This window comes from Xenopus laevis, chromosome 7L (assembly GCF_017654675.1).
Source record: "Xenopus laevis strain J_2021 chromosome 7L, Xenopus_laevis_v10.1, whole genome shotgun sequence".
NCBI classification, from domain to species: domain Eukaryota; kingdom Metazoa; phylum Chordata; class Amphibia; order Anura; family Pipidae; genus Xenopus; species Xenopus laevis.
Window position 1 is genome coordinate 2,542,734 of NC_054383.1, and position 16,757 is coordinate 2,559,490.

General features: G+C 43.1%; 1 protein-coding gene across 2 annotated transcripts in view; it reads left to right on the top strand.

Moving 5' to 3' along the window:
* The first annotated feature begins 1,274 nt into the window (after positions 1–1,274).
* The window catches only part of casp7.L (caspase 7 L homeolog), a 39,912-nt gene continuing 24,429 nt past the window's right edge, over positions 1,275–16,757 (top strand). Inside the window, exons 1-2 of one of the 2 annotated variants that reach the window (XM_041568399.1) lie at positions 1,275–1,412; positions 6,070–6,200. In XM_041568399.1, the coding sequence (XP_041424333.1) occupies positions 1,410–1,412; positions 6,070–6,200 (134 nt within the window). In that variant the 5' untranslated portion in view covers positions 1,275–1,409. 2 annotated transcript variants of the gene reach the window in all.

Consider the following 16,757-nt stretch of genomic DNA (forward strand, 5'->3'; position numbering starts at 1 on the left):
CCTTTTATTTAAATCACTGGAACATTTCACTCAACTCTCAGATTCCTGTTCCCAAAATGGATAATATTGTTGTAGATAAATGACCATTTCTGTACAGACTATGAGCAAACTTAGGGGACTGTTCCTGCTGAGTTGTGCTTAGTACAGGGAATACCTATGCTGCCATAGTTTTATGGGATCTCTCTGTACAGACTATGAGCAAACTTAGGGACTGTTCCTGCTGAATTGTGCTTAGTACAGGGAATACCTATGCTGCCATAGTTTTATGGGATCTCTCTGTACAGACTATGAGCAAACTTAGGGGACTGTTCCTGCTGAATTGTGCTTAGTACAGGGAATACCTATGCTGCCATAGTTTTATGGGATCTCTCTGTACAGACTATGAGCAAACTTAGGGACTGTTCCTGCTGAATTGTGCTTAGTACAGGGAATACCTATGCTGCCATAGTTTTATGGGATCTCTCTGTACAGACTATGAGCAAACTTAGGGGCTGTTCCTGCTGAATTGTGCTTAGCTTAGTACAGTAAAAAACCAGTGCTCAAAAATACCCCAGACCAGTGCAATGTTCTGCTTACAGGCACAGCAGTACGGAGTATCAGATAAGAAGTTATTACTGGTGCCTTAAATTTTGTGGGTACATTATCCCTTATAATACATGAGTGATACTCAGAGTTCCCTGTATAACTCAGCCTGCAGCCTTGTGCCTTTATATGGTCACAGAACAACCCCTCAGTGACTTCTAATATCCTTATCATTTACAGTAGGGGGTACATTATCCCTTATAATACATGAGTGATACTCAGAGTTCCCTGTATAACTCAGCCTGCAGCCTTGTGCCTTTATATGGTCACAGAACAACCCCTCAGTGACTTCTAATATCCTTATCATTTACAGTAGGGGGTACATTATCCCTTATAATACATGAGTGATACTCAGAGTTCCCTGTATAACTCAGCCTGCAGCCTTGTGCCTTTATATGGTCACAGAACAACCCCTCAGTGACTTCTGATATCCTTATCATTTACAGTAGGGGGTATGTGATTGTTTATTTAAATACACATACAACACATACTACATTTTACATTATTTTAAATCATCACAGCAGGTAAGTAATATGCTTATACTGTAAATAAATGATAGATAAATAGATAGATGATCTCATGTAACACACATATACTGTATATATATATATATATAATTGCTGCTAGGAGTAAGGAATAATATAGGGCAGGTCTTTCTCCTGTTGGAGGTTTTGTCTCAGTGACTGGTGACAATAAAGTTGGTTAAATCCCACAGTCTGGGGAGGTGGAAAGTCTGATCTCTATTTCCTTAAAGGGGAGGGGAGAGCAGAAGTGACAGTGAGCAGCCGACACTGAGGATCTGGGACAGGAAACATCACAATCAGTTAATGGTAACACTCGAATTGTTTCTATGGGGGGGGGGCGGGGGGTGTAACATGTAGGGGTAACTGGATACAATGTGTCACTTCTGGGGGTTATTGTCTCACTTCTGGGGGTTCCAGGTTTCTTTTCAGAACTGGATCAGCACTTGGGCTCAGTCCTATAGAGAGAGACAGACAGGGGGTTAATTTCTCCTATTTGTTGCTTTGTGTAACAGTTTGTAGGATTGTGATACATTGTGTCCTGCACTCACTGTTCAGCCTGGGACTGGATAATGAAAGTAAAAGTAAATGAAAGTTTCCCGCTTTGTTACTTGTGTTGTGGGTGTGACTTCCCCTACTGATTCTCTGCACTTGTATCAAACTCTTCTACACACACTGTTGTGTGTCCGGCAGTGTTTGTGTGTGTGTGTGTTTGTGTGTCCGGCAGTGTGTTTGTGTGTCCGGCTGTGTGTGTCCGGCAGTGTGTGTGTGTGTGTGTGTGTCCGGCAGTGTTTGTGTGTCCAAATGTGTGTGTGTCCGGAAGTGTGTGTGTGTCCGGCAGTGTTTGTGTGTGTGTGTGTCCATCAGTGTGTGTGTGTGTGTGTCCGGCAGTGTGTTTGTGTGTCCAGAAGTGTGTGTGTGTGTCCAGAAGTGTGTGTGTGTGTCCGGCAGTGTTTGTGTGTCCAAAAGTGTTTGTGTGTGTGTGTGTGTGTGTGTGTCCGGCAGTGTTTGTGTGTCCAAAAGTGTGTGTGTGTCCGGCAGTGTGTTTGTGTGTGTGTGTCCAGCAGTGTTTGTGTGTGTGTGTGTATCAGGCAGTGTGTGTGTGTGTCCGGCAGTGTGTGTGTCCATCAGTGTTTGTGTGTGTGTGTCCGGCAGTGTGTTTGTGTGTCCGGCAGTGTGTTTGTGTGTCCGGCAGTGTGTTTGTGTGTCCAAAAGTGTGTGTGTGTCCGGAAGTGTGTGTGTGTGTGTGTGTGTCCGGCAGTGTTTGTGTGTCCAAAAGTGTGTGTGTGTCCGGCAGTGTGTTTGTGTGTGTGTGTGTCCAGCAGTGTTTGTGTGTGTCCAGCAGCGTTTGTGTGTGTGTCCGGCAGTGTGTTTGTGTGTCCAGCAGTGTGTTTGTGTGTGTGTGTCCAGAAGTGTGTGTGTGTGTGTGTCCGGCAGTGTTTGTGTGTCCAAAAGTGTGTGTGTGTGTGTGTGTGTCCATCAGTGTGTGTGTGTGTGTGTGTGTGTGTGTCCGGCAGTGTTTGTGTGTCCAAAAGTGTGTGTGTGTCCGGCAGTGTGTTTGTGTGTGTGTGTATCAGGCAGTGTGTGTGTGTGTCCGGCAGTGTTTGTGTGTGTGTGTATCAGGCAGTGTGTGTTACACTTATCTCTTTGGGGCTGATTTATCAACATTCCAATTCAAGTTTTTACCATGATTCCAATTTGTTTTCTGCTAAACTCCAATTCGTTTCACTGAAACTGGACTTTATGGGATTTATCTCAAAAACTTGAATGGAAACAATGTGCCATCTGAAAGCTGTCGGCTTCATGTAGAAGTTACCGGGAGTTGCTCTTGACAAAACGTGGGTGTTTTTTGTTTTTAAATTCAACATGAATGTTTTCAGTTCAGTGAAGATTCAAATTCACAAATTCAAATTTTGATAAACAGACCCCCAGCATTTCAAGTTATTCCCTCGTGTAGAACCCAAATGCCTCCCCTTAGATCAACATGTGGTCCCTGGCTCCTCCCACCCAGTCCTGTACCCGGTATTTTATAGGGGTGCCCCCTGCTCTCTGTGTAAGTCATTAAATGGGGGGACGTGATGCATCTCATACATTTCTGAATCCACCCACATATTCCTGCTTCACCTTTAACTTCACTTTCAATATGTTATAGAATGGCTAATGGCTAGCAGCTTTTCAATTGGTCTTTATTGATTTTTTTTTATTGTTTTTGAATTATTTCCCTTCTTTTTCTGACTCTTTCCAGCTTTCAAATGGGGGTCACTGACCCCATCTAAAAAACAAATGCTCTGTAAGGCTACAAATGTATTGTTATTGCTACTTTTTTATTGCTCATCTTTCTATTCAGGCCTCTCCTATTCATATTCCAGTCTCTTATTCATATCAGTGCATGGTTGCTAGGGGAATTTGGACCCTAGCAACCAGATGGCTGAAATTACAAACTGGAGAGCTGCTGAATAAAAAGCTAAATAACTCAAAAACCACAAATAATAGAAAATTAAAACCAAATTCAAATTGAATGCTAATTTTATTTTGAATGCAAGATTCAAAAGTGACTCAACCCCTATGACTTGCACCCAGTACCCAAATACAATTACAACTGGGGTATAACTGGGTCATTGGTCGCAGTCACACTGGAATTATGGGTAATAGAATGCATTAGGGATAAACAGTGGGACAAAACTGCACATTGCAATAGTAAATGACCCCTATAAAATCCACCAACTGCATCGTTTGTTTATATGCATGCTGCAGTCTGCACAGCTTCTATTCAGCCATGTTTAGATGAAGTGCTAGTTAGGAATGTTACAGGTATATTTTACAGGGGTATAGTTTGAGTTGTAAGTTCAAGTGCACCCTAAGAATAAATGTTACTGATTCTATAGAAGTAGGGACAGAGACTGGTGTCAGTTCAGTGATTCGGGAAGGATGGGTGCAAAGTGCAGTTTTTGAAATGACCCTTTGTGAGCTCTGTATAAACAAACTGTTCCTTTAGCTGAAGCTTTTGTTAGGCTTTGAGGGAAGAAGCAGCTCACTACACAGGGGGTTTCTCTGGGGACTGGAGATCAGTAACGTAATTAGGGGACGCGGGGGCCGGGGTGCAGACCATGCAGGCGGGGCCCCCCATCCCCATCCAGAGGATTTTTTTTGGCGGATTCACGTCCCCTTTATGTTCTTAATTTTAAATATCAAAGTGCAATTGTGGACATTCCATGTAATGCTGTGCTACCCTAGTCTTAGCACTAACCCTAACCCTAACCTTAGCACTAACCCTAACCCTAACCTTAGCCTTAGCACTAACCCTAGCCTTAGCACTTACCCTAACCCTAACCTTAGCCTTAGCACTAACCCTAACCCTAACCTTAGCACTAACCCTAACCCTAACCTTAGCCTTAGCACTAACCCTAACCCTAACCTTAGCCTTAGCACTAACCCTAACCTTAGCCTTAGCACTTACCCTAACCTTAGCACTAACCCTAATGAGCCTATGAGTAAGTGCCCAACCTTGGCATGAAAAGTGTTTGTATATGAACTAATAAAGATTTTCATCTCTGCTCCTTTTCCAACTAACAGTAAGTCTGTCCCCCCTTTGTTTTCATCGTTACTTAATCAATTAAATGATGTGGCCTTTGGACTGAGTGTCTGCTTGAGATTAGACTTCTGGGAATGACTTTACAATGAAATAAGGAACTTTTTGAAATCTACATTTATTTTGACCAAAGCTCCAGCAGTAGAGATACACACCACTGTAAATCAGTTTAACCCTAACCGTAGCCTTATCAGTGACCCTAACTCTAACCCCAGCAGCAGAAAGTGAAAATGTGTTTTGAACTTTGTGCTCTGATGCAAAAACCACATCAAGTCTTATTTATTGAGCTCGGCCTGAAGAGATTGGTACATTCCATGTGATTCAGTGTCGCCCCTAGGCCTAACCCTAACACATTCCATCTGATGCTGTGTCGCCCCAGCCTTTACCCTAACCCTAGCCTTGTCCTAACCCTAGGCCTAACCATAGCCTTAGCCTTAGTACTAACTGGAACTCTAACCCTAATACACTAGCACTAGCCATAGTACTAACCCTAGCCTTAGCTCTAACTGTAACCCTAGCCCTAGCCTTAGCTTTAACACTAGCCCTAGCACTAGCCTTAGCACTAACTCTAACCATAACACTAATACTCTAGCCCTAGCCTTAGCACTAACTCTAACCATAACACTAATACTCTAGCCCTAGCCTTAGCACTAACTCTAACCCAAACCCCAGCCCTAGTCTTAAGCTTCTATATATCCACCTGTTATTCCACACTACATATGGGTGACCCCTGTCATATATGAGATGGATGAGAGTTCTGGTTGCCAGGGTCACTGGCCACACTCCTATTACTCACACAACATAGTTTTGGGGTTTTCCTTGCCCCCCCCCCCAGCACTGCTCAGCCTTGTACAGACGGGCTGTGGACCCCCCTGTGCTTATTCTGTGTCCCCTGTCCCAGTGAGACAATGAGATCTATTACTATTACACTGGTATGTGATATTAAATGGCAGGAGATACTGGAACAAAGAGGGGGGACCCACAGGGAACACAAACCTACTAAGGGCCCGTGGGCTTTAGAGTTGGGTCAGAGAATGAGCGGAGCCATAATGTCAGGGGCTGGGGCCCAACTAGGGATTATACATTTACCAGCAAGTACTTTGCCTTTACATTTATAATACAAGCCCCAGCGTTGGCTGCTAGTTTACCAATAAGGCCAGTGAAATAGTGACCAGGTGACAACCTTAGTGGCACAAATGCTGTTGGTGTTTAGAGACGTGTGGGTCGCTGGGCTTTATCCTGGGGCCACTAGAACCTGAACTCACTGGGAGATGCTCTGCTACTGGCAGTCCAGTCTGACCCTGGGGGCCAATGTTCTGACCCTCAGCCTCTATATTGGGTTTCTCATGTATTTTGAGTCATTTTCCTTAATTTCAGATGGATGAGAAAGAGGAGGCTCTGGTGCCCGAATCTGACATCAAGGACGAGCCACGCCCCGAGGAAGAGGAGGGTGAAGACTCAGTAGATGCGAAACCTGACAGAAGCCAGAGATTCTCCATTTTCAGCAGGTGAGATGAGAAAGGGACCAATAGATCTGGGGGGGTCCTGCACCCTGCGCTACTACTTTACATCTACTGACATATCTGCTACATTGCGCTGGTGCCATTACCCATAGCAACCAATCACACCTTTGCTTTCATTTTCTATCTGGTAAGTGCTGATTGGTTGCAACTGGTAACTTAATTAGAATTGAATATGTAGGTTAATAAATAAGCCCCACAATAAATACTGTGCATTTTAAAGTGTTTGAATCCCTTAATGTAGGTGCTCTATCATCATGGCTGTTACCCCCAAGTTTCTATATTTTATTAATAAGAATATTTCTGCACCCCCTGGGCCCCCTTCAGAGGCTGCTCCTGGTGTTCCTGTTGCTGCTCCTTATCCCTGTTACTTGTTTCTCTGAACGGCCTCCAGGGGGCAGACTCTGCTCAGTCTGTAACCCTAAGCCTAACCCCAACCCTAACCCTATCCCCAACCCTAACCCTAACCCTATCCCCAACCCTAACCCCTAAACCCAACCCTAACCTAACCCCTAACCCCAACTCTAACCCCAACTCTAACCCCTAACCCTAACCCCTAACCCCAACCCCAACCCTAACCCCAACCCCTACCCTAACCCCAACCCTAACCCTAACCCTAACCCCTAAACCCAACCCTAACCTAACCCCAACCCTAACCCTAACCCCAACTCTAACCCCTAACCCCAACCCTAACCCCAACCCTAACCCTAAACCCAACCCTAACCTAACCCCCAACCCTAACCCCAACCCTAACCCCAACCCTAACCCTATCCCCAACCCTAACCCCAACCCTAACCGCAAACCTAACCCCTAACCCTAAACCCAACCCTAACCCCAACTCTAACCCCAACCCTAACCCCAACCCTAACCCCAACCCTAACTCCAACCCTAACTCCAACCCTAACTCCAACCCTAACTCCAACCCTAACTCCAACCCTAACTCCAACCCTAACTCCAACCCTAACTCCAACCCTAACCCTAACTCCAACCCTAACTCCAACCCTAACTCCAACCCTAACTCCAACCCTAAACTCCAACCCTAACTCCAACCCTAACTCCAACCCTAACTCCAACCCTAACTCCAACCCTAACTCCAACCCTAACTCCAACCCTAACTCCAACCCTAACTCCAACCCTAACTCCAACCCTAACTCCAACCCTAACTCCAACCCTAACTCCAACCCTAACTCCAACCCTAACTCCAACCCTAACTCCAACCCTAACTCCAACCCTAACTCCAACCCTAACTCCAACCCTAACTCCAACCCTAACTCCAACCCTAACTCCAACCCTAACTCCAACCCTAACTCCAACCCTAACTCCAACCCTAACTCCAACCCTAACTCCAACCCTAACTCCAACCCTAACTCCAACCCTAACTCCAACCCTAACTCCAACCCTAACTCCAACCCTAACTCCAACCCTAACTCCAACCCTAACTCCAACCCTAACTCCAACCCTAAACTCCAACCCTAACTCCAACCCTAACTAACTCCAACCCTAACTCCAACCCTAAACTCCAACCCTAACTCCAACCCTAACTCCAACCCTAACTCCAACCCTAACTCCAACCCTAACTCCAACCCTAACTCCAACCCTAACTCCAACCCTAACTCCAACCCTAACTCAACCCTAACTCCAACCCTAACTCCAACCCTAACTCCAACCCTAACTCCAACCCTAACTCCAACCCTAACTCCAACCCTAACTCCAACCCTAACTCCAACCCTAACTCCAACCCTAACTCCAACCCTAACTCCAACCCTAACTCCAACCCTAACTCCAACCCTAACTCCAACCCTAACTCCAACCCTAACTCCAACCCTAACTCCAACCCTAACTCCAACCCTAACTCCAACCCTAACTCCAACCCTAACTCCAACCCTAACTCCAACCCTAACTCCAACCCTAACTCCAACCCTAACTCCAACCCTAACTCCAACCCTAACTCCAACCCTAACCCTAAACCCAACCCTAACCCCTAACCCTAACCCCAACCCCAACCCTAACACAGACCTCTGGTGACGTGTAGCCCCTATTGTTATTTTCCTTCCTTCTGTTTTTCCTCTTTATTTGTTATTAGTATTATTATCATTATATTGTGTTTGGGGCAAATTATTAGAACTTGTTACAGTGTTTCAGTTGTGAATATTAAAGGAGAACTTAAGAAGTAGCTAGAAATGTTGTACATGATGTTTTGTGCTTCTGTACCAGCCCAAGGCAACCACAGCCCTTTAGCAGTAAAGATCTGTGTCTCCAAAGATGCCCCAGTAGCTCCCCATCTTCTTTTCTGCTGATTCACTGATTCACATGCTCTGTGCTGCTGTCACTTACTGAGCTTAAGGAGCCACTCACAATATACAGTACACATAGAATAGAAATGTCACAATATAAGGCTGATTAGTAATTAATACACATAATTACTACATGGCAGCACAGAAACCAGTGCAATTAGCATCAGAATTGAATAATCAGCAAACCTGTAGTATCAGCTTATAATACACAAAAGCCATGAATATCCTGTAAATTATATCCTTATAAACGGTGAGTAGTGATGTCATCAGTTATAAACGGTGAGTAGTGATGTCATTTCTGTAAAAATTTGTGTATTATAATAAATAAAGTACCCCCAGTTGTAAAATATGAGGATATTAGAAGTTACCTCGGAGTTCCATGACCTGTATAAAAACACTCGGCCTTCGGCCTCGTGTTTTTATATGGTCATGAAACTCCTTGGTAACTAATAATATCCTTATATTTTACAAGAGGGGGTACTTTATTCACTATATATTACAGCCAGGGAAGCTCATTTTCTGCTGCTGGATAATTAGTGACGAGCCCTAAGCTTAGCTTCTCAACAGGCAATCAGTAGTAATGGGCAAATTTATTCACCAGGTGCGAATTTGCGGCGAATTTTCGCGATTCGTCGCCAGCGAATAAATTCGTGAAACGCCCGGGAAAATTCGCGGCAAAAATTCGCCGGCGTCAAAATTTTTTTTTTTGAAAAAACGGGTCCCAGCGTAAAAAACGGGCGCCGGCGTCAAAAACGGGCGCCTGCGTCGAGAAAACGGGCGCTGGTGGCAAAAAACGGGCGCCATTTCGCGAATTTTTCGCCGTTTCGCAAATTTCGCGAATTTTTTGGCGAAGCGAAATGGCGCAAATTCGCCCATCACTACCAATCAGAGCCCACTGAGCATGTGAGTGTCACAGACACTTTCCAAGATGGTGACCCCCTGTGACAAGTTTGAAGTCCTGGATCATTGCTGCTATTGACAAGCTCAAACTTTAGCCTCGTGCAATAAGTTCACTATATAAGATAGGACATTTTTAGCCCTATTCATTTTTAGGGTTTAGTTCTCCTTTAAATGCACCGAGGCAAATGGTGCGGCTGAAGGCACAGTCCTGTCTAATATCTGTTTATGGGGGTGAGTCAGGGAAGTTGGGGGAGAAAATGGAAAATGGGGGGGGGATATTTGGGGAAAAGCTGAATGCAGAGGTCGCAGTTCACGGTGCAGAGGAGGTTTGACTCTGGGGAAGGAATAGAGAAAAGTGGGGGAAATGATGGATTGGGGGAGGAGGAATAAAAACCCCACTAGATATTTGTCAGGAAAGACTCGGGTTCATTCCCGTAAAGGTTCAAGTTATTTACCTTTAACCCTTTAAGTGCCACAGAACGTAGAATCTACGTTCTGTGGATCAAAGGACCAAAGTGCCACAGATCGTAGATTCTACGTTCTGCAGCACTTCCGGGTTTGCGAGCGGAGGAGCGGCTGTTAGAGCCGCTCGCTCCGCTCCTTCACGATCCCCTGCCCCTAGGCAACGAGCAGAGCAGGGGATCGAGTGGCCCCTGGGGCGCGATCGCCCAGGGGCCCAAAAACAGCAGCAGGCACGTGTTACTTACGTGTCCTGCTGCTGCAGCCTACACCGCGCCGGAGATCTCCGCCCCCACAGCACAGGGACACAGATGACGTCGCAGATGTCTTCCAGAGGCTCTTCCTGATCGTGTGCAACAGTCTCCAGCGACTTTTTCAGGTTAGTGCAACAATTACACACACAAACACACCAACACACACTTATTACAGTAATACACACTTAGATTCACACTTACACACACTTACACATACATTTTTGGGGATTGGGGGGGTCACTTACACTCACTGCACTTACACACACGTGCACACGCACACACGCGCACATAACATGTAATTTACCATTTGTACACACGCACACGCACATACATGGCATTGTGGCTTTTTTTTTTTTTTTCTTATCGCATCGTTTCTTTTTTTGGCTGAAAAAAATGTTTTATTGCCATTACGAATAGCGTATTCGCTAACCGTACTGTGCAATATCTTTTGTATGTTATTTCGGTGATTATATTGCAATTTTGGGTATTTTGGTGCATTTTTAGCCATTTTATTGAATTTTTAGCCATTTTATTGCATTTTCAGCTCTGCGTATGTTGTGTTCACTTGTTTCTAGCCGTAGAACCTGTTTGGCCCAGCTAAAATATTCAAACTGTGATTCTGACGGCCGATAACACTAGTCTGGAAAAAAAAACATTGATTTTTGTGGTTTTATTGAATTTTTTTTGCATTTCACTCTTTACTGCCTTATTTTGTTTTGCCTTGTAAATTTTTTCTACTATATATCCATTTGGGGGTCTCTGTGTGCCACATAGTTTGGTATATCTATGCATATTGGGCATCAAAGTGTTCAGTAGACCCCTGGCGTTCATATTTAGGATGTTTTATGCTGATAAGTTATGAAATGTGTGGCATATAATGGGGTAGAATTGAAGCTTTGTGACGATTTTCAGAAATTTGATAAAAACCGTTACGTTCAGCATTGCTTTGCAGTTTGGCAGTTTGCAGTAGAAACACTTATTTACCCATATTGGATTCGTCAGAATGTGTACTTTCTGAAAATATATGGTTTTCTGGGGTCTCTGTACTGTTAGGGGGTCTAATGTCGCATAATACACACACCAGGTGCTCATATTGCAGCAGCCAGCGCGTCAGCCGTGAAAATGTATATACACTATTGTCATTTGGGGGTCTCTGTGCGCCACATAGTTTGGTATATCTATGCATACTGGGCATCAAAGTGTTCAGTAGACCCCTGGCGTTCATATTTAGGATGTTTTATGCTGATACGTTACGAAATGTGTGGCATATAATGGGGTAAAATTCAAGCTTTGTGACGATTTTCAGAAATTTGATAAAAACCGTTATGTTCAGCATTGCTTTGCAGTTTGGCAGTTTGCAGTAGAAACACTTATTTACCCATATTGGATTCGTCAGAATGTGTACTTTCTGAAAATATATGGTTTTCTGGGGTCTCTGTACTGTTAGGTGGTCTAATGTCGCATAATACACACTCCAGGTGCTCATATTGCAGCAGCCAGCGCGTCAGCCGTGAAAATGTCTATACATATTGTCATTTGGGGGTCTCTGTGCGCCACAAAGTTTGGTATATCTATGCATATTGGGTATCAAACTGTTTAGTAGACCCATATGTTTATATTTAGGATGCTTTATGCTGGTAATGATACATGGACAATACGATGCTGGAAAGTTGAAGCTTTGAGGCAATTTCCAGATATTTCACCAAAACCGCCAAATTTGGCAAAGCCTTGCGACTCAGTAGTTTGGAGCAGAAAGGCATGGGTACCCATTTTAGATTCGGTAGAATGTGTACTTTCCAAAACTATATGGGTTTTGGGGGGCAAACATATATTTCTGTGTTTTTACCCCACAAAAATGCAGTCAATGTGTTGATTTCTCATTAGCTGAAGTTACCCACGGAACTGTTTGTATGCGCAAACTTCATTTTGGGGCCTCTAAATGCCAGATACTTTGGTAAACTTATGAACAATGGCCACCAAAATGTTCAGAGGAACCCTGGCAATCATATTTAGGGTGCTTTTTCTTAGTATGTAATGATACATGGGTGATATGGTGCTGGGAAGTTGAAGGTTTGAGGCAATTTTCAGATATTTCACCAAAACTGACAACTTTGGGAAAGCCTTGCGACTCAGTAGTTTGGAGCAGAAAGGCATGGGTACCCATTTTAGATTCAGTAGAATGTGTACTTTCCAAAAATATATGGGTTTGGGGGGTAAACATATATTTCTGTGTTTTTACCCCACAAAAATGCAGTCAATGTGTTGATTTCTCATTAGATGAAGTTACCTACAGGACTATTTGTCTGCGCTAACTTCATTTTGAGGCCTCTAAATGCCAGATACTTTGGTAAACCTATGAACAATGGCCACCAAACTGTTTGGAGGAACCCTGGCAATCATATTTAGGGTGCTTTTTCTTGGTGCATAACGATATATGGGTGATATGGTGCTGGGAAGTTGAAGCTTTGAGGCAATTTTCAGATATTTCACCAAAACCGACAATTGTGGGAAAGCCTTGCGACTCAGTAGTTTGGAGCAGAAAGGCATGGGTACCCATTTTAGATTCGGTAGAATGTGTACTTTCCAAAAATATATGGGTTTTGGGGGTAAACATATATTTCTGTGTTTTTACCCCACAAAAATGCAGTCAATGTGTTGATTTTTCATTAGCTGAAGTTACCCACGGGACTGTTTGTATGCGCTAACTTCATTTTGGGGCCTCTAAATGCCAGATACTTTGGTAAACCTATGAACAATGGCCACCAAACTGTTTGGAGGAACCCTGGCAATCATATTTAGGGTGCTTTTTCTTGGTGCATAACGATATATGGGTGATATGGTGCTGAGAAGTTGAAGGTTTGAGGCAATTTTCACATATTTCACCAAAACCGACAATTGTGGGAAAGCCTTGCGACTCAGTAGTTTGGAGCAGAAAGGCATGGGTACCCATTTTAGATTCGGTAGAATGTCTACTTTCCAAAAATATATGGGTTTTGGGGGTAAACATATATTTCTGTGTTTTTACCCCACAAAAATGCAGTCAATGTGTTGATTTTTCATTAGATGAAGTTACCCACGGGACTGTTTTGTATGCGCTAACTTCATTTTAGGGCCTCTAAATGCCAGATACTTTGGTAAACCTATGAACAATGGCCACCAAAATGTTCAGAGGAACCATGGCAATCATATTTAGGGTGCTTTTTCTTGGTGCATAATGATACATGGGTGATATGGTGCTGGGAAGTTGAAGGTTTGAGGCAATTTTCACATATTTCACCAAAACCGAAAATTTTGGGAAAGCCTTGCGACTCAGTAGTTTGGAGCAGAAAGGCGTGGGTACCCATTTTAGATTCGGTAGAATGTGTACTTTCCAAAAATATATGGGTTTGGGGGGTAAACATATATTTCTGTGTTTTTACCCCAAAAAAAATGCAGTCAATGTGTTGATTTCTCAGTAGCTGAAGTAAAGTCCTGATCAATTTGGATGTGCTAACTTCATATTGGTGTCTCTAAATGCCAGATACTTTGGTAAACCTATGCATAATGGGTATCAAACTGTTCAGTGGACCCCTGGCAATCATATTTCAGGTGCTTTTTCTTGGTACCTAATATAGTTTGGGATATGCGGAGCAGCAAAATAAAACCTTTGAAATGATTTTTCAGAATTTTGAATTTTTTTTTGAAGAACCGCTATGTTCAGACAAGCTTTTATGTTTGGTAGTTGGGAGTAGAGAGACATAGTTACCTATTATGTAATCGGCAGAATGTGTACTTTTCAAAAATGTATGGTTTTCTGGGGTAAACCTACGGTTTCAGGAGTTTTTGCCTTGGAATCTAAAGCATGCCGTTTTCTGCCTTAGTGCTTTCAAAATTCGGCAATATACTGCCGGGAGTTTTCCCTAAAACTATACATATCTGGTATTGGCACGTTCGAGAGACATAAGGCTTTCCAAATCAGTTGGATTTTCATCCGTAAAATGAAATATTTTTCTGGTATAAATTGATATACGAAGAAAAATGGTAATTTTTCTTTTTTTTTTGGTATTTAGCACTATAAATTTTTTTGCACAGGTGGAAATACATGAAAACTCAGGCAGATTTAGAAAGCTCAGTTTCTACCGAAAAAAACAATGTATAGTTTTCCTAGGTAAACTATAGGTTTCCCCTCAGAAAATGCCCCTAAAGTGAGAGAGCACAAAATGTTTCAAAAACGGCTGGCATTTCGCGTAACCAAAATGTGAAATTCTGCTGGCACTTAAAGGGTTAATATCACACCGTTTGGTAATTGGCGCCAAGTTCCTTTGTTTTCCTGGAATGGGACGAGAGACCAGGGGGGGGGTGTTAATGTTAAACAATCAGACCAATGAGTCCAGATAAATAAGCTTTGTTTTCTCCCAATAAAACCTTCTCTATATAATTAGAAAATAATTATCCTACAAACCCAAATTCACTGCCGGACCCTGTGACTTTCACTAGGAACCAACCCCCCACCTTTGTGACACTTCTAGAACATTCCTGACTGACTCTTGTAACCATTCAGCTCTCTCCATACAAACTGTTCATGGACATTCACTTCCTAAAATCCCAAACTACACCCAGTTTATTATTATACACCCATCTTATTATACACCCATCTTATTATACACCCAGTTTATTCTACACCCAGTTTATTCTACACCCAGTTTATTATTATACACCCATCTTATTATACACCCAGTTTATTCTACACCCAGTTTATTCTACACCCAGTTTATTATACACCCATCTTATTATACACCCATCTTATTATACACCCAGTTTATTATACACCCATCTTGTTATACACCCAGTTTATTATACACCCATCTTATTATACACCCAGTTTATTCTACACCCAGTTTATTCTACACCCAGTTTATTCTACACCCAGTTTATTCTACACCCAGTTTATTATTATACACCCAGTTTATTATACACCCAGTTTATTATACAACCCAGTTTATTATACACCCATCTTATTGTAAACCCAGCTTATTCTACGCTCAGTTTATTCTACGCCCAGTTTATTCTACGCCCAGTTTATTCTACAGCCAGTTTATTCTACATCCATCTTATAATACACCCAGTTTAGTCTACACCCATCTTATTCTACACCCAGTTTATTCTACACCCATCTTATTATACACCCAGTTTATTATAACCCAGTTTATTGTACACCCATCTTATTATACACCCATCTTTTTGTACCATCAGCAACAAAATATATGGAAGAACTTTAATACTGATAGTAAGTACTCTAATAAAGAACCTTTTGTTATATCATGTAAGGAAACTTTAGGTAAAGTCTCGTGGGCATGAGGATTCCATTTTAGTTTTTGGCAGGGCCACCATCATGATGTTACTCAGTGTTGGACAGAAGCCATTCGGGGTCTCTGGGGACTGAAGCTGTAGATCCCTCTGCCCTACACCAACTGTCCCAGATCTCCCCTGTACTGAATGCCAATCATGCCCACCCAGTCCCACCTTGGGGTAAAGAGAGTAATTATTATTAATAATAAGGGAACTCTGGGGGGGTAGAGCCCTACTAACATAGTAGCAGAGATTCCTAATTGTGGTCCTGTGTAGGACGCTACTCACAAAGGGGCCCAGGGGACTAATGAGCTAGTAATTGCCCCCCAGGGGAGATGAACCCTAATAACTAAACTGTATGTGGCCCAATAAATCCTGATTCTAATCCTGAGGGGGGTTGATTAGGCTTTGGGGCTCAGTAAAGACAAATGAAACCAGTGACATTTCCCGCATCATTGTCTGGTTTGGTGCCTTGAGAACATGCTGATCCCCCCCGCCCTGATCTCCCCCATCCCCCCCGATCTCCTCTCCTGATTTCCTTGTTCTTCTTGTTTATTTAAATCATTTACTTTCTGGCGAGTGAGACGAACATTTGCCCCGAGTGCATTTCCAGTTTGTCTGGTTCCAGCAGGAACACGTGGGATCCAGTAAGTTACTAAGTATTTGGCACATCCAACATTCTTGGCTTTGTTATTGTGGGGAGGGAGCCAGTGAATAAATGACACGATTAGACGTCACTTAAAGTCAGAACTCGGGGGGTTGTACAAGTATGGGGGGGTCCCACAAAGCAGGAGCCGAATGCAAAGGGACAACTGTGCTCCCTTTAAATCATTCACGTCTTGTAAAGGGAAAGGGCTGCAATGCAACAAAAACACTCTGTGGGACATTCACTAAGATTCGGAGTTGCACCAGCGTCCGCTTCGCCGCACTTCGCCAGGCGTATTTTCGCCAGCGCTCCGCAAATTCACTAAAACCCGAAGTTGCGCTCAGGGGAAGCGTAAGGTTGGGAAGTTGCACTAGCGTTAATTCGCCTATTACGATAGCGATGCTTAATTTGCATACGGCGCCAAATTGAATTTACAATGGAAGTATTCGTAGCATCACTACACAAGCCTGGAAAAACCTTCAAAACATCAAATAAAATTTTTATTTTGCCCTACACATGTGCCCACTGTATAGTTAAGGTGCCATAAGTATGTAGGGGGAAGGAGGGGAACCCCCCAAAAATAAAATCTATCTTTTTCAGCCTATCACCCATAATAAAGAAAAAACGCCTTTTTGAAGCAATCCCTATCTACTCTATTGCACTT